The sequence below is a fragment of the Bidens hawaiensis genome, unplaced genomic scaffold, assembly GCF_021521415.1.
Source record: "Bidens hawaiensis isolate Kalapana, Puna unplaced genomic scaffold, B.hawaiensis_p1.1 tig00033628_1, whole genome shotgun sequence".
NCBI lineage: Eukaryota > Viridiplantae > Streptophyta > Magnoliopsida > Asterales > Asteraceae > Bidens > Bidens hawaiensis.
In genome coordinates this window covers 153,036-171,013 of record NW_027495786.1, presented here as the reverse complement: position 1 = coordinate 171,013, position 17,978 = coordinate 153,036, and the positions used below count along the sequence as shown (strand labels likewise).

The 17,978-nt window shown below is 35.4% G+C and overlaps 2 protein-coding genes across 2 annotated transcripts; one reads left to right on the top strand and one right to left on the bottom strand.

The window, feature by feature from the left end:
• The first annotated feature begins 10,672 nt into the window (after positions 1 to 10,672).
• Positions 10,673 to 14,497, top strand: LOC143585233 (3-hydroxyisobutyryl-CoA hydrolase-like protein 1, mitochondrial). Its single transcript, XM_077067063.1, has 14 exons — positions 10,673 to 10,778; positions 10,856 to 10,936; positions 12,055 to 12,123; positions 12,429 to 12,492; positions 12,552 to 12,631; positions 12,717 to 12,800; positions 12,877 to 12,961; positions 13,168 to 13,253; positions 13,333 to 13,454; positions 13,553 to 13,613; positions 13,682 to 13,780; positions 13,854 to 13,955; positions 14,034 to 14,075; positions 14,259 to 14,497. Exons 1-14 carry the CDS (start codon positions 10,683 to 10,685, stop codon positions 14,373 to 14,375), a joined length of 1,188 nt encoding a protein of 395 aa, XP_076923178.1. The 5' UTR covers positions 10,673 to 10,682; the 3' UTR covers positions 14,376 to 14,497.
• A 601-nt stretch (positions 14,498 to 15,098) lies between these two features.
• LOC143585232 (putative mitochondrial import inner membrane translocase subunit TIM21) lies at positions 15,099 to 17,762 on the bottom strand. The gene is made up of 7 exons (XM_077067062.1): positions 17,609 to 17,762; positions 17,185 to 17,321; positions 16,369 to 16,547; positions 15,836 to 15,884; positions 15,652 to 15,768; positions 15,253 to 15,416; positions 15,099 to 15,160 (listed from the first exon to the last, which is right to left on the bottom strand). Exons 1-6 carry the CDS (start codon positions 17,760 to 17,762, stop codon positions 15,258 to 15,260), a joined length of 795 nt encoding a protein of 264 aa, XP_076923177.1. The 3' UTR covers positions 15,099 to 15,160; positions 15,253 to 15,257.
• Positions 17,763 to 17,978: the final 216 nt, after the last annotated feature.

Sequence of the window (17,978 nt, the reverse complement as noted above, 5' to 3'; positions counted from 1 at the left end):
ATACTAGACAAATGAATAAAAACATCTATTTATACTAGTCTAGCAGGACTTGGTCCATAAGTCCCAACGGCTCAATTCTGAGTTATAACGAAACAGGAAAATGCAAATTAATATTTTCGAACACGGTCGTTAAAGCACATGTACCGATGAGCTTGTAAAAGTTTATATTATCTCCATATTTGAGGTTTAGCATTTAGATAAAATAAATCAAATAGACACCATAAGTTTGGATGAGTTGTTTTTGGGAAAAACAATACTAGTTTTATTAAGTTCGGAGTAACACGGAACCGACATTGGGTAACGATCGTCAATAATTTATTAGAGGAAATCATAAGATAGCGAGACAATTTTAAGTCGAGAGTGAAATAAATATTTTGACGAAATATATTTGGAAAATATAACGTCACTTAAGTAGCGGGTTCGTTGAAGCGAGAGATCGAAACTCGAACCGCACTATATAAGTGGACCTACCCCCACTTTAGCTTCATTTCAACATTATTTCTGCATTTTAGAGAGAGAAAGCTATAGAGAGGTTAGAGGATTCCGGCAAGGTGGCCGGCGGTGGTCCGGTGGCGGCCGAAGCCCGTCTTTTACCCGGAACCATTTTTCAACGTTCCAAACGCGATGGTAAGCTCTGTTTGTCCTAAATCTGAGCTTAACTTAGTAAAAGCTTGTTTTAAAATCTGGACAGATTGTATTAGTCTTGCATGTCCGCAAAGATCGGTCTATAACTGAAGATCTAACGGTTCGATCATCTTGATATTTTTACAGAGGTTAATAACCCATAGCTAATCATTTTGAGTGGTAGAGATGAAGATCGGAGTTGTTTAAGTTGGGTATCTAAACCCATTTTAGTGTTCAGCTCGCTGGGCGGATTTTGAAAAGGCAACTATAAAGAAATGTAGATTCCTGGAGATATGACCATCGGATCAAGCTGAAATTTTTGGTGAACCTTCCCAACATATAGATCTTTGATTCCACCAAAGGTATCGATGAGCAGATGTTTAGATGGTGATTTATAAGCTTCTTAAGTTACTGCTCATATTATAGAACAAAAATAGTTTCTTAAAACGAGTTGCATGTAGGTCTTGAGGTGTCGTACGGACGATCCGAGACCGGAGAAACGTTCGTGACGCAAAAACTAACGCGTTGATATATCCGGATCGCATTGCATGCGGGTTTTGAGCAGATCTCGAGATTCGAACCGTACGCGAGGAGGTATATCTTTTATATATTTAAGTGTTGGAAAAGATAGATAACGAGAGATTAATATAAAAACTGTTATCGGATATAACTTGGACAATAAAAATCTTGTTAATAATTATTAGAAAACCGTTAGTTAATATCGAGTGTTAAAAATGGTACAATCGAGACTTGGGCGATTTCGTGTAAATTTATGATATAAAAATATATATATATATATATATACGATATTTGGACAAAAATATTTTATTCAGAAAATCAGTTAATAAAAGATATTATATTTTACAATAAATATATATATTTATTAAATAACGTCCGTGTTTAGTTTCAAGAATTTAGTTCTACAACGATTGTTTGAACTAAGTTGTTTATAATTATATAGCATTTTTAAACATTCGATTCGGTTACAATTTTCTAAAACAATAAAAGTTCATAATTTAATAATTTCAATTATTATAAATGAAACACGTGAGGATAAACGAGTTAAGTTAGAGCACGTTCCTATTTGTATATGTGTATATGTGTTAATATATTTTGTATTAAACATAGGAATCTAGTTATCATTGGATGACTATTATTAAGATCTTGCATCAACTGGTTGTCTGTCATCTCGCACGTGTTAATTGTGCCGAAACAAAGGTGAGTTTCTCAGAAATCCCCACCGTTTTCAATGTTTTTGAATGATATATACATGTTTTGGGGTGAAACACGTTTGTGTCAAAACACATTTTATTTTAACAATTGTGGTATTGTAAGAACTTTAAACTGACCGAAATAAGTGAATATGGTCGGGCTGATGAGACAGTGGTTCCGCAGCTCTTATAATCATTAACTTGTGAAAGACATAGATATATTGGTAGATTTATCGGGTGACGCCCTGCCTGCCGACTAGTCGCTCTGGTTAAATGTTGGGGGCAAATATTTTGAATTATTGTACGCTTTGATTATAGGTTTAGTAGTATTGCATTTGTTATATTCCTTGCTAGTCTATAACTATAACAAATTGTTCAAGAATAAAATGTTATATTTTGGATACTTTCGTTGTAAGACGAAAGGGGTCCACGTACTTGGTCTGTCGTTGGGGCGAAGACCTGATTTTTTTTAAACAACTTTCGTGTAAGTTGGCCTTGGTCCAGTGGGGTCAAGGTAAAATATTAACTTTGATTCAGTATGGAAAAATTAGTTTTGAGATAAATAAAGTGGCACTTTGTGTGATTATTGGCTTTGTTTTGACAAAAAAAAAAGTTGTGTTAAAATGACACTTTCGTTAAGCGAAAAGGGTCTAATGGATTTCGTGGGACAAAGACTTGTTTCGATGTAACTTTTGGTTTCGTGCCAATAAGGACGAATCAATACTTTGATAATATATTGACAAAACAAAATTTTGTTCTTGAATATTTTTACTACTGTAAGTCGTCAATGTTATTTTTACTATCTCAATGTATGTTGACTTTAGGCCGTATGGGCGGAGTGGTATTTATGAAACCAAGAAAAGTTTTGTTTCAAAACATAAGTTTTTAACATTGAGAACTCACCAACCATTGTGTTGACGTGTATTTTAAACGTGTTTTTCAGGTAAATGAAAAGCGGATGCTTCGTGGAGATGATGTGGGAAAACAGGTTTAATACCTGAATGTTGGACTTGTATTTTAAATAAACCGTGTACTCTGGCATGTGTGATTTATGATATTTTATGATAAATAAAAGTCCAACTTGTATGTGAATATGTTTTGCTTAAATATTGATGGCTAAATGGCGTCTGTCACCGCCCAAATTAGTTGATTAAGTCTTATGTTGTTAAGTTAAGGTTTTTGGGGTATGACAGTTGGCGTAGTAGATTAGATAAAGTGCTTATCTTTCCTTTGTCCTAAGACTCCTCCAACCGCGAAGTCGCTCGCATAACACATAAGTTTGAATGGTAGTGTCCAGTCTGTAGCTACCATAATTTGGAGTATCTACAAGTTTTTCATTCAGAATTTGGAATGCATCCAAACATTCTTCGGAGATGATGAATGAAGCACCCTTTTCAAGAATTTGTGTCGGCCGAGCTATTTTTGAAAAGTCTTTTATGAAACGACGATAAAAACCGGCATGGCCAAGGAAACTCCAAATGGATTTTACAGATGTGGGTGGGTGGAAATTTGGAAATGGTTTATACTTTGGCTCGGTCCACCTTTAGTCCTGCTTTAGAGATCTTTGTCCGAGAACAATACCTTTTTTAATGATAAAGTGACATTTATCCCAAATTAATACAAAGTTGGCCTCCTCATATTTTGCTAATATCCTTTTTAGGTTTTCAAGATATAGATCGAAGGAGTCACCATAGACGGAGAAGTCTTCAATGAAGACTTCCATTGAACCCTCAATCATGTCGTGAAAGATAATTACCATACAACGTTGAAAAGTAGTTGGAGCATTGCCCAGCCCAAAGGGCATCCGTCGGTAAGCGAATATGCCATTGTGGCATTGGAATGTTGATTTCTCCTTATCTTCATGTGAGATTGGAATTTGAAAACTGCCAGAGAATACGTCAAGAAAGCAGTAGTACATCTTTCCTGATAAACGCTCGAGCATCTGATCAATGAATGGGAGAGGAAAGTGATATTTCCTAGTGGCATCATTGAGTTAGCGATAGCCAATGCAAACTCGCCATCCGTGACAGTTCTCATAGGAATTAGCTGACAGTTCTCATAGGAATTAGCAAATCATTGTCATTAGTACCATCAATCCTCCTTTCTTTGGAACTACTTGAACAAGACTTACCCAATGAGAATCGAAAATGTGGTAAATCAATCATGCATCAAGCTGTTTGAGAACTTCCTTCTTCACACGTCTTGCATGTACAAATTCAATCATCTCTAGTGATGCACTACGAGTTCAAAGTCTTCCTTCATAAAAATCTTATTGGTACAAAATGACGGGTTGATGCCTTTGATGTCCATACTTTTCTAAGCGATGGATTTCTTATGAGATTTGAGAACTTTGATTAATCTTTCTTTCACGTCGCTTTGAAAGGCCGGCAGAATTGATGATAGGTAAATGAGAAATGCCTTCAAGGAAAGTTTACTCGAGGTGTTTGGGTAATTCTTTGAGTTCTAGAGTAGGAGGATCTTTGATAGAAGGTTTGGACTTAGGTTCTAGATCTCTATCTACTTATTCAAATGTTTTTTCCGAGTTTCTTTCTTCTTCTTTCTCCTCTTCTTGACAAACAACTTGATCCTCTGAATTAACGGCATGTTCCTTCTCCTCAATCAATTGCGTGTCACATGCTTTTAACTATGCCTCCTGGGTATTTCACTGATTAGAATTGGCAAACAACGAAGTCGACTGGAAAGACAAGTTAATCGATTTTTACTAAAATGTTTTCAACTATGCCTCTTGGGTGTGTCGCTGATCTATCGGCTAACAAAATGCACATATGGGTTGGAGTAGGTTCTCCAAGTCCTAGCTTGGAGAAAACTGTCACACCCCAACCTACGGAGGAAATGCCGAGGCGTGAGCTGATTGCCCACAGTTCCAAGGTAGTATCATACAATATTGAACATTTCAATATCTATTAAATTTAAATTTAGTTAAGATAAATTATTCAATACAATATCCAAAAAGACAAATAGTTCACCAAACAAACATAAATCATAAAAACAAAAGTCTTGTTTAATTTCTCTATCTTTATTTTTAAGTGTTCTTCCAAAACTTGAACTAACTTCACATCACACGATGACCTGCATATGTGTTAAAAATAAAGTAGATTTGTCAACACAAGGTTGAGTGAGTATAACACCAGATTTTCATGATTATATAATAATAAATAAGAGAGCAAACTGTGTCAAGTGAGATAAGCAATTTAACCAATGATTACGACTGTCGTATGATCATACTATTATGAGATTATGTTGGACCTCTTTGAATGCGATTCAAATAGAGAAAATAAGCACATAATAAGTAAGGTATAAATTGTTTCACACAAGTGACAAACAGTTGCAATTTGCGTATTAGATAATAGAAAAATATATAGTAACGCATACGTCCCCAAAATGGTAAAAATGAGTTAAAAGGGGGGAATGTGATACTCACCTGTTCGGATGAACGAAATAAATATGATGGTGTGAGAATGATGAACCCTTTGTTTAAATCTTTTAATGAAAACCTATTTAACACGCTTATCACATTGATCATATATTTGGTTTAAGAATAAATAATACATATGATATACATATATATATATATATATATAAAGTTTGTAAAACGTTCAACAATGAGGAAACGTGCATTTAAAGTGTCGGGTTTTAATAAGTTTTATTACTAATATAAACTTTCAATACACACACACACACACACACACACACACGCATATATATATATATATGGAAAATGGTTCAAATAAGAATAAAGATTTTCCTGGGAATTGTAAGAACCAACAAAATTTTGACATTTGGCATTACAAATTATGGTGAAAAAACAATTCTAGGAAACTATGTCGGTTATTGGTAATTTTAAATCTCAACAATTGTTTAACATGATCCAATGTCTATGATTTATTCTTAATCTTGATACAAAACTACTTATTTTTATGATAACCCTCCATATATATATATATATAGCAAGGTTAAAATAAAAAGACAAACTTTTGTAAAAAGAGTATGAAAAGATCTAGACCATTGGATTGATTATAACACATAAGAGTATGATCGTCCATGTCCTTTTTATTATTTTTGGAATTAATTTATAACATATTATAATCTTCATATGTCTCTCATTCTCTCAATATTCCATTCAATCAAATTAATTAACACCACCATCACTGCCTATCACCATCACCATTCCGCAATAATATGTTTTTACAAATGATTGTTGTAATACCGTTCACACCTTAGATGTGGGGAGGAGCAAAGTTTGTTTTTGGTGGTAGCATCAATGGATCCGGATCTAGGTTTTGTGATGGGCGCCGCCGCACGGTTAAATATTGCGGCTGCTATCGTGTGTGAGGGTGGAGGCAGTGGCGATATGAGTTTTGTGTAGGCAAGGTTGGTGGGGCGTTGGCGGTGTTCATCGGATCCAGGCGACGAGTCAGTTTCCCGGCGGTTTGGTTTTCAACATGCGGGAGATCTTCTTGCTAAGAATAGAGAGCATTTTTGAAAGACTAAAACAGATGGTGATGGTCGGCAATGCGAGCCACTTCCCACCGGTTCAAGATCACTTTCTCCTAGCGACCCTCTAAAAAAATTAAACACAAAACGATGATGAAGGGAGCGTTGATAAAGGGTGTGTGTGGTAGAACCTACTGTTAAGGTTTACTTTCTTTATTGTCTTTTATCATTTTATTATTATTTTTAAAAGTAACAGTAAATTGGTATTTTGTTTGCTTTACATAAATTTAAATGAAGTTTGCCACCTATAAAACTTCAATGGAAATTTTATGTTAGGAGTTAGAATGAAGAGATATGTAACTAACCTTAAAATTCATACGGATGTGTTTTAGTTCATCATGTTCAAGTTAGTGTGTTTTAGTTCTTGATGTTCTTGATGATGTGTTTTAAATTTTGATTAATATTTGATCTAAATCACACAGTAATATAGATTATGATATTCTTGGTGTGTTGTTTTAAATTTGGATTAAAATATGATAATAATAAATTGATAATGTTTCTATATATAATAAAACATACTGGACGATTATGCCCCTAAAGAGTTATAAAACAAGTATAAAAGTATAACACACCTGGGAAAAACACAACATTGGACCACAACCATTGGATCGTAAGATCCAACGCTCTAGATCTCTTCCTACACTTTCTATACACACCTTACTTTTTAGTATAACCTCACCATATATATATATATATATATATATATATATATACTCACACATATACGAAAACTAGAAACGAGATTAAATGACAAAAATGCAAATTCTAATATGTCGTTTAATAAAATATTATTTATTGTTATTAACACTAATCATATTAATTAATCCTTTAATAAAACAATTAAATAACAAAAATAAAAACAAAAACAAGAACTGCCTCTGCCCGGATTCGAACTCGGGTAGACGGCTGGTTCATAAGAACAACCAACACAGACACAAACCAACTGAACTAAGCAGCCATGTAGTTATAAACTGGAAACAAAGTTTTAGATATATCAATTGAATTTAACCAAATTTAATTATAAACCCTAATTATAAAAATTCGTTAATCGGTTAAAGATTGCTTTAATTAACGTTAGGGTTAATGTAATTTGGGTTGAAACGATCAGGAATCATAGATCAATTACCTAGGATGAAGATTAAACAAGGGTTAATTGATGGACATCGTAGCCGGCCATAACGCGAAGAAGAACAGACATTAACCAACAGAGTTAATCAACATATTGGGGGTTTAGTTGGCGATTGCTTAACGGGGGTGCAGGAGGGTTTAATTGCATTATGGTGGTCGTTTCATTGTATATTGAAAAATAGGTTTAAAGACGGTTTACTATTTTTGAAATTTGAATCTTAATTGATCTTATCACTTATTATTTTAGGGATAAGGATGGTTACAATCATCTAAACGATTTAGTATAATAAATTTTGATTATAGTGCGAAGATTAAGGATCAAGAAAAATAAACGGGTCATGGTTTAGTTATAAATGGGTTTGAAAATGGGTTTGGGTACAGGTTAGATCCAGATAATTGATTTATAATATGTTAATATATGCTATTTAGTCCCTGGATATTGAAGGTGGAAACATTTTAAGGTAATAGTTTTAGTTTGGGTAATTTTTGTCAAAATTTGAAAGTTATATATATAATTTAAATAAGTAAATAAACAATAATATTATAATAATTAGCTTATTCGATAAACATGATAATTTTATTGACAAAAATTTCTCGAATATAAAGCGGCTCGGGTAACGGATATAAATTATAAGTTTGAAAACCCGAGTAATTACAAAAACAGTATAAGGAAATAGGTTAATGATAGATCCTAGGTCGGCTAAAGCATTGCTCTAACAAGTTTTCTATCAGACGGGGGATAGTGAAACTTCTTGGTCAGTCATGTTCTTTAAAATCTTATTCTGGAGAATGGTGGAGCATTCTTCATTGAGAATCACATGTGATAGTTCCTGTAGTTTCCTTTTGTTAGACATAACTTCTTTTAGAAGGTTTGTGTATTTTGGCATTTGGGAAATGACTTCTATGAATGGAAGGTTAGTATGCAGTTTCTTGAAGAGTTCTAGGAATTTTCCATATTGTGCCTCCATCCTTTCCTGCTTCAGTCAAGCTGGATAAAGAATTAGTGGAACATATGGTTTCACAGTTTCTTTGACAAGTTTAGGAATAGTTGGTTTCAGTTGATTGTTGGGTTTGTCAAAAACCTCTGCCTTACCTTCAGATGCGATGGGTGTGACTTGTGAGTTGTTTGTAGTTGTTCTGCCACTTTTTAGGGTTATGTCATTGGCTTGAGCATTGGGGTTGGTAATCACGCTACTAGGGAGTCCTCCAGGCTGTCTCTTAGAAAGTAGTTGGGCTAGCTAACCTACTTGGTTTTCGATGTTTTGCAAAAAAGCCTTCTAGTTCTTTAGCTCTACTTCATTCTTCAGGAATAGATCTTCGGTCAATTTGTTCGAAGCGTTAGTACTTGCTATGAGTTGCGTCAGAAGAGTCTCCACTGTAGATCCACCATTCGGTTGTCGGCTGGCACTTGCACCTTGGTTATGGTATGGAGGTTTAGATTGAGAGGATTGGTTATTATTAAAAGGTTGTTTATCAAAGCCAGGTGGAGCTTGATTGTTGGCTCTATCTCTCCTGCTGAAGTTAGGAATGTTTCTCTAACCAGGGTTGTGTAACACCCGGAATTTTATCAATAAATAATAAGATGTTATTATTATCGACGAAAAGATTATTTCAAGGTTGAAGGGACTACTATCCCTACCATCCCGATCATGGCCAAGCCGAGGTTATTGTTTTTATTCTAAGATAATTATGATAGCAATGACAAACCTTGATTATTGAGAGTTTTACGACTAACCAAAAGTTAGGGAAACAAAGTCACGAGGCCATGGTCATTGAAATGAGAGATCTGTAAACGAAAAGGATTGTGGATTCTTTAGATTATTGCCGATGTGTTTTTGGGAAAATCGAAAGACAAGGATGAGGTTCGACACTGATGTTTAGGGTAGCAGAACACTTCCTTTAACCCTCTAAGCCCCCCCCCCCCATCACCGACAGCCCAAGAGGGCATATGTTGTCGACTCAAACCCTTTGAGTTGGTTAGTTAAAGTCCACTGTCAACAATGTGATATAACACATAGTCTAAGTTGAATTTAGAAACACATCGTCAAAGCAAAATGTACCATAAAAACAAATCAGAAATTAAAAAGTTAATAGCAATGAGAGTGGACTAGAAGTAGATTTGTTTTCCTCGGGTTACAACCTTTAACACCATTCTTCTCACTCGCCACATCTGTGCCACGTCAGTTTTCCTCCCATAATTAAACATCACCTTTCAGCCAAGGAAATACACCATTCTCCATTATATTTGACATTTCCATTATTTAATAATAAAAATAATTAAAAAAGAAAATCAAAACAAAAACAAGAAACTTATTATTGGCTCCTTCTCCACTGAGATGAGAATGGCGAGAATGAGGGATGGTCTAAGGGCTCTGCTCATGCATGATCAAAAAGGGAGAGGGGTGGTGTTTCAAGGGTAGGGGTGTTCTTCGGATTCAGGTTTTTTGGGTCGGGTTCTTCGGGTTTCAAAATTTTAAATCTTAACCCGAAATCCAACCCAAATCTCTCATGGGTTTTTCGGGTTTGGGTTTATTTTGGTTGGGTTAATCGGGTTTCGAGTATCCTGGAAAACAAAACAAAAAACAAAAAAAAATTAAAACTTCAATGCTAAAATTAAAACACCATATTATTCTTTGCTCGTAACTCAAATAATCAAATAATAAACCAACATGACTTGATAAAACAATTTAAAAGAAGAATAAAACAAAATAAACTAACTCGAACCATAACTTCTTCAAATCGGGCGTGATTTGGTTGTTCGATTACGGTTGCTATTAGTAATAAACGGAAAACATAAATTAACAATAAACAATCGATCCATAATAGTTAGAATGACAACAATCGACTATGGTCAGCAACTGATAACTTTACTGGCTAAGAGTAAGTTTATTATACTGAAACATATATTTAATTTAAAAAGTAAAAGTTTATTCGAAACTTATAAATCAAACCCGAATTACTTCGGTTCAAGTTCGAGTTAATTTTTTCTCGGGTTTGGGTGTTTCGTTTATGATAAAGTGACAGCGTTATCATGTTGGACCACCAATGGGGGGTTTATACCGCTTGGTCTAATAAATAGTCGTTATAAACCGAAAGGTAAGTTTTGGTTTTCCAAGGAGAAAATCGAACCATATTTGTGAAACTTTTACTTACGTTTAGTTAATCGCTATACTTGCCCAAATTAAATTAGGTTTACTTGTGAGAATGCATAGGTTTTCGAGAAGACGTCATTGTCATCTGTATTTTCTCAATCAATTCCAACGAAGTTTTAGCAGTGACCAATTACTCACTGATTCATTTGTGGGTGTAACTTCAACTATCACACACGTGTACTTGTTTACACAAATTTTGTTAATTTTTTGATGATGATTTTACAGGTGTTAGTGGAAGGCAATGCCAGTTCGAGAACCGCAATTCTCAACAGACCTTCGGTTCTCAATGCGCTCAACATGCCTCTGGTAATTTGATTACTTATGTGAATATTCAATACTTACAAATGCTATACAGCTAGTGTGAGGATATATTTTGATTTTCTACAGGTTTAGGTTAAAATAGGTAGTTGTAGGTCCGATTGAACTCAAACTAGTGGCATTGGAATTTGGAACCGTCTTATCCAACTCCTACGATAGATATTAGCTTTTAGGTTTTCGCTTTTCGATTTCTAGCTTTTAGATTTTAATATTTTTATTCAGATCATTGTGTATTTTTATTTATCATCATGCTTTTTGTTTATTTTCGTCATTGTGTCATTTTTTGTTGACATTGTGTTATATGTTGCGATCCATTGTGTCTTTGTACCCTTCCTAGATTTAGGAGACTGTGTAGAATAACTTAACCTTGTTTTTATATACATGGTATGTTGGTGGGTTAATATAGACCACGTGGGATTGAGAATTGACCTTAACGACGGTAAAAGTAAGCAAGTTACGCGACACACGTTTAAGTAAACATGTCTAAAATTAAAAGTTAGCTTTAGTTATAATAAGTTAAAAGAAATCATTCAAAAAGTTAAACTTATAAAAACAAATAGAAGAATAATATTTGCTAAGGAAAGAAAGAAAATAACTTTTTTAAACGTCAAGGGTCGTATGATAAAGCTATTAAAGTTCGGAGGTTGAAATGCAACTCATTAAAGAAAAAGAAATATTAAAGTTTAAAGGCCGTATGATAACTCTAATGAGGTTCAGGGGTAGACACGTAAATTGGTTAAAGGAAGAAAAATTTGGTTCAGTAACTAAACGCCGCGTGGCCTATTAGGGAATAACAACTATCCATTCTTGGTGAAATGTTATTAGTTAATTATAATTACATGATCTGTTTTCTAATTGGATACGGTACATAACAGAAGTAGAAGTCTGTTAAGAATTGAACATTGAGACTGTGAATGACACATTCTGTAAAAGTTACAACTCCATGATCCCCAAGTTCAAGACCTAACAACTGATTATACTCCACGGGCACTACGGTGGCCAGATCATATTTATCGTGAAAACGAATGGCCAATCAGCTCAATGAAGCATAACCTTAGCAAATTTGTAACAAGTTAGAAACAGTCTAACGCGATGAAAATATGCAGATGAGCAGGCTACACAGACTATATGAGAGTTGGGAAGACAACCCTGATGTAGGTTTTGTGGTAATGAAGGTGAGTGATTGGTTCTTCATCTCAAAATTTTCATGATAGGAATGTAAACGAGCCGATCCGACTCGGGCTCTGCTTGTTTAACTTATGAGAGCCCGAGCTTGAGCTTGAGCTCGACTCGTGTCCCGTGAGTATTTTTTCATGCTCGATTTTTTCTTGCGATGGGCTCGTTTATTATTACTGATCAATTATATTTATTTAGTAGAGCGGATTTTGAGTTGCTCACGAGCAGTTTGGCTCGTTTGCACCTTTAGATTTACAGTATGAAGAAGCCGTTCATAGTTCTGACTTCTGCATTTTCCTTGTAGGGCAGTGGCAATGCTTTTTGTGCTGGTGCAGATATAGTCTCCGTGCGTGATATGATTAAAAAAGGTAAAAAAAAATCAAATGTTGTTTTCAATATGTTTACAACTCATCTGAATCTTGTGCAGGCAATATTGAGGGTAGCAAAGAAGTATTTAGGAAGGTGTATAGTTTTGCATATCTTCTACATACATATTTAAAACCACATGTAAGCACTAAAGAGTTGCTACTTGCTACTAACATAAAAGATATTGGATCATGAAGTAGACTTATACTTTTGTTGTCATTTTTAGGTGGCTATTTTGGATGGCGTTACCATGGGTGGAGGGGCTGCAATTTCCATCCCGGGAACGTTTAGGATTGCAACCAATAAAACTGTAATTGGTCTCTAACAACTTAACTACGACTAAAGCTTTCTTTCAATTAGATTTCAAGAATTCTGTTGCATTGTAGGTTTATGCTACCCCTGAAACATTAATCGGGCTCCATCCTGATGCCGGTGCTTCATTTCACCTTTCACGTCTTCCTGGTTATTTAGGTATTGTATACTAAATGTTGGTACAGATTAGAGTACTGAAATTCAAATAATAACGGAAATGAGTAAATCGTGGTTCTTCATGTCCAAGAAAAGTGATGAAAGTGGCAATTCTGGCCAAACCACAGGGACGAAGCCGTAATTTACTTTAAAATAATGTTCACTTGGTTAAGAATGGCGTAATGAAATAAACATTAACTTGTATGCAGGTGAGTATTTGGGGCTAACAGGGGACAGACTAAACGGTGTAGAAACACTTGCGTGTGGGCTTGCTACACACTATTCACACAGCACGGTTAGTTATTTTAGACACTTTTTGTAACGTTAACATCATATGTTTGATTTCATCAGTTCTATGAAAACCTCACCCATAGAGAGTTAAAGAAATTGAAGAATGTCTCAAGAATCTTGTAACCGATGATCCTTCTGTCATTGAAACTTCTCTTGAGAAGTACACTGACTTTGACTTTCCAGATAATAACAGTGTGTTAAAGAGGTGAACCTTTTTTTCTTTTTTTTTCTTGTGTGTGTAAATAAGTTTCTACTCTTGGTTTTTAACTTTTCACGGTATGTGGTTTACCTTTATATGGTTAGGATGGATATGGTTGATAAATGTTTCAGTCAAGAGAGTGTTGAAGAAATCATTGAAGCATTGGTAATATTTGAACTTTTTACGTTTAAGTTTCGGTTTTTAAAGATTTATGAATCTGAAAAAACTGACAGGAAAGCGAAGCTGCAAAAACGCACGATGGGTGGTGTGAATCAGCTCTGAAGAAACTAAAATATGCTTCACCATTGAGCTTGAAGATTTCATTGAGATCAGTAAGTATGTTCAAGATAGCGTTTTCACCTCGATTTTGGTTTTATAGTTTATTTTTGTTAACTTTGTGTTTAGATACGAGAAGGGCGGTTTCAGACACTTGATCAGTGCTTAATTCGTGAATTTCGGTTAACGTCACGATCAATGTCGTGCAAGATGTCCAGTGATTTTTGTGAGGTGTGTTAATCGTTCTATTTGGATTATGTTTTACGAAATAGTTTTTCTAACATGAAGATTGTATTTTTTTTCTAACAGGGTGTCCGGGCTCGAATGGTTGATAAAGATTTTACACCAAAGGTACTAACATTCGCTACAGATTTAGTTACTAAATTACGCTTCTTGCGTAGATTCTTTGATCTTGCACCACTCGAGTATTCTAGAATACAAAATGCATCATTCAACTCAATTTTAGCCTCATTTTGTTTTTGAATGCTGCCATCTTTGTTAACATGGACTTGTCTTTGATTTCTTAACTTACAGTGGGACCCACCGAGCTTAGCACACGTAACACAGGACATGGTAGATCACTACTTCTCTCCCCTCAATCCACTCGAGCCTGAACTTGATTTGCCAACAAAACGAGAGGCGTTTACGTAATCATCCAAGTTTAAAATTGATATTTAAATTATAACCCTAAAAAACTAATGTTTTTTTAATAATGTTCCAACCATATGATCATTAGATGTGAAATCCTGTATACATGAATTGACTCATTTTCTATGAAGTATTTCATTTGCTAAATTAATTTAGCATATGTTCTGGCTGCCTTTTGTTTGATACATATCTTTTTTGTTAATGTTATGAAAGGAAAATGATACAAATATCTTATATGAACATAATGTCAAAAAAAAAATCATAAAAAAACTTGATCAAACCATCCATGCTAGTAGAGATGTTCAAAACGGTTTGGGACTAGGAACCGGAACCGGTTCCTAACCGGTTCCTATATTCAAAACCCCCTTTTAAACCGGTTCTCCTACCCTCGGTCCCCTAACCTATCTAACCGGTTCTTACCGGTTCCTAACCCGGTTCCTGTACCGTAACCGGTCAAAAAACGGCTATTTTTGACCCCAACGGTCAAAAAACGACCAAAAAACCGGTTAGGAACCGGTTCCTGTTCGGTTCCGGTTCCAGAACCGGTTCCGGTTCGGTTCCGGTTCCTACCCGCCCCCACTCAGAAATGCAAGAACCGGTCACGGATCATCGGGTTGAATCAGATAGGGTCCGGTTCCTACAAAAAACGGGTAGGAACCGGTTCGGGTCCACCGGTTCGGTTCCAGGAACCGGTTTCGTTGAACATCTCTACATGCTAGTGCCTTGGAACTTATATTAGAACAAACCAATCGCATTTGAAAAACTGAGGCAGGCGTGTTATCATTTATCTGTGTTATCATTTACCTGCGCAAACACAAAACAAACACCTATCATATAAAATGTTATTTATTTATAAAATCAGGAATGAAAATGATAATACCATAATCAGGTAGGAAGATAAGATTCAAGTAACATTCTTGATGGGGATGGTGAGTTAATCTCAACTTGCGGATACATAAACTTCCATTGTTTATCCTCTTGGTCCTTAAACATCTCCGTAAAAACCCTACCTGCTCCATGTGGGCCCCGGATATAAAACTGAACCTACAAACAAACATTCAATCATTAATCAGAAGCGTAGGGAAGTAGAAACTGAGAGTTAATGGAGTTTGTTAGTAAGACCGAGGGGTAAATTGGTAATTTAACAGGTGCAGGTTAGTTATATTTGAAAGTGGGTGCAGGTTGGTTATTTTTGAAAGCGGGGTTGTAAAAGTTCTTATTTTTGAAAGTGGGTGCAGGGTGCTAAAAGTTCGTATTTCTAACTTATATTTACACTAACCTCAACATGCTCAACACCATCATCTTTCCAAACTCTATTAGGGATCCGTTGACGGGCCGCTCGGTTTCTACTTTCTTGACCATACCCAGTAATCGGTGAACCGATCCTGACACGAACCTGATACACGTTAAGCATATTACAAACAAGATTCATTTCAAACACAAATCTTGAACAATGAGAAAACCTGACTATCATCTTGAATTCTGCTCAGGGCTTTGTTAAAAACTTTGTACAAGAAAAAAAGAATAAAAGATTGTAAATTAACGAAAAATAAGTAAAAAGTATATAATATCTGCAATAAAGCCTTACTCATTGCCCTGCTGGCGGTGCACGCATATAATGTATATATGTGTGAACTCTCGGGTGGGCAAAAGTAAAATTGCACTAATTTTGACGTTATTTTACTAATCTCGTGAAAATAACGTTAAAAGTGGGGGAAGGTTATTCAGGCATCATGTGGTGGCGTTGATAGCCGAAAGACAAGGGCACATGCACCAATCAGCCGGTGTCCCGATGATTGAGTGCTATGTGCCTTATGTCCAAGGCTTGATGCAAAACTACTATCGAGCCGGGGGTCTCATCGGAAGCAGCCTCTCTATCCCTATGGGGTAGAGGTAAGGTTGTCTACATCTTACCCTCCTCAGACCCTACCATAGCATTGCTATTGGTGGGATATACTGAGTACGATGATGATGATGATGATGAATAAAGCCTTACTCTTTTGGTTCGAAGATAAGCTCGATGAAAACACCATAACCTGCAGCGGCAGCGATCCCAAGGCCCGCTAGGATAACAACACTATATGAAGCTCCTTCTGTAAATGTCATCGGCTTTTCGGGTATATTGTAAGTAGGTGCATCAAATGGATCTTCAAAAGTGGTAACTTCTTTCCTAGTCTATAAAAATAAGAGAAAAGTTCGGATGTTAAACGTTTAAAAAGTTTCAATAAACGCATATAATTTTTTGCAAAATAAAATGAATTGTCAAGTTCTATGTACAAGGTGTTGAATTCTAAAAGCCAAATTCCTATTACTGTTTACCATATATTGTGAAGCATCAAGCAGAGCAATTGTGAAACAAAAACTGTTTTGTTTACATAAATACGCAATAAGATTCTAATAACAACAATAACCGACTACGTGTCTACGTCTACAGTTGCTTACACTGTACAATGCCTATTGCACAACCCTTTAAGCATAAGTGTTCTTAACATATATGTCTGTACCCCGTGTCCGTTTTTTAGCCTCACCTAGTGACAATATCTTCGTCAGAAGTCGCCCCAAAATTTTGATTTGGTTGGGAGGTCTACAAAGTAGGCGAGCAGGTTTTGAAGCAACCTTAGAAGTCACTGACTTAATATCAATCTAATGTGAACTTAATATAAATCTAATTTAGTAATTTCATTTGTTTGGTTAGCGTGGTTAAAAATGTGTCAAAGAGGTGATAAAACCCCACAGCAACACACTTGTAGGCATGCTCGTTTGCATACATAAAGATTCTAATCTAGCATAGCAAAAGAGTACAAAATCCAACCTCTGATGCATTCTTACTTGTTGATCGTGAAGCTTTTGATGCAAACGATCTCGCTACATAATAACTCATGTTACCACCTGCGTTGATCCTAGCAAGCTGAAATCTTGACTGTAGAGAAACTATAGAGCTAAAATCTCCTGCAAACACATTTAAAACCGATGATGATGATAATAATAATAATAATAATAACAGCAGCAGCAGCAACGACAATAATAATAACTAGGTAATAAAACCCGGTCACCCATTGAATTGCAGCGGTGCAGCGACGAGAATCTTAAGGGTCTCAGTTCAGTTTGTAATGGTAACGACAATAAACCTAACAAAGTAAACGCATAGAATAGTATTCCCTTGTATAGCTTATGACAAAAAAACATATTTAAAACATATTTAATCTTATAATAATAATAATAATAATAATGTATACCATTTTGTCTTCTATTTCCGATGATAGCATCGTTTGTGAACCGGCGAATGGCGGTTGCCGTAACTGGAGATCGGTAAGATGGAGCAGACAATAAGGTTTTACACAAAGCAGTTAACTTGTGTAAAGAACGTGAAGAAGAAGAAGATCGGATCATGGTGTTAATTGCTCTTGATGAAATTGATAAACCCTAATTTTAAGTTAATGAAGGGGAAGTTGCGGGTCATGACCCGATTAGTAACCGGGTATTATTATCAGTATTATTTGATTTAAAATTTTTAAATGTAACCCCCTTTCAACTACTTATGTCATAGTTGTGCCTTCAACTTTTATCCTATAGCATAATTACCACTTTATTTATTTAATATAAATT

Coding starts and splice junctions, on each gene's coding strand:
- LOC143585233 (XM_077067063.1), top strand. CDS start 10,683: ATGCATAGGTTTTCGAGAAGACGTCATTGTCATCTGTATTTTCTCAAT. Junction 10,779..10,855: donor AATTACTCACTGATTCATTT/GTGGGTGTAACT, acceptor ATGATTTTACAG/GTGTTAGTGGAAGGCAATGC. Junction 12,493..12,551: donor GCGTGATATGATTAAAAAAG/GTAAAAAAAAAT, acceptor AATCTTGTGCAG/GCAATATTGAGGGTAGCAAA.
- LOC143585232 (XM_077067062.1), bottom strand. CDS start 17,762: ATGATCCGATCTTCTTCTTCTTCACGTTCTTTACACAAGTTAACTGCT. Junction 16,548..17,184: donor CAAGTAAGAATGCATCAGAG/GTTGGATTTTGT, acceptor TTATTTTTATAG/ACTAGGAAAGAAGTTACCAC. Junction 15,885..16,368: donor CTTATCTTCGAACCAAAAGA/GTAAGGCTTTAT, acceptor TCTTTTTTTCTT/GTACAAAGTTTTTAACAAAG.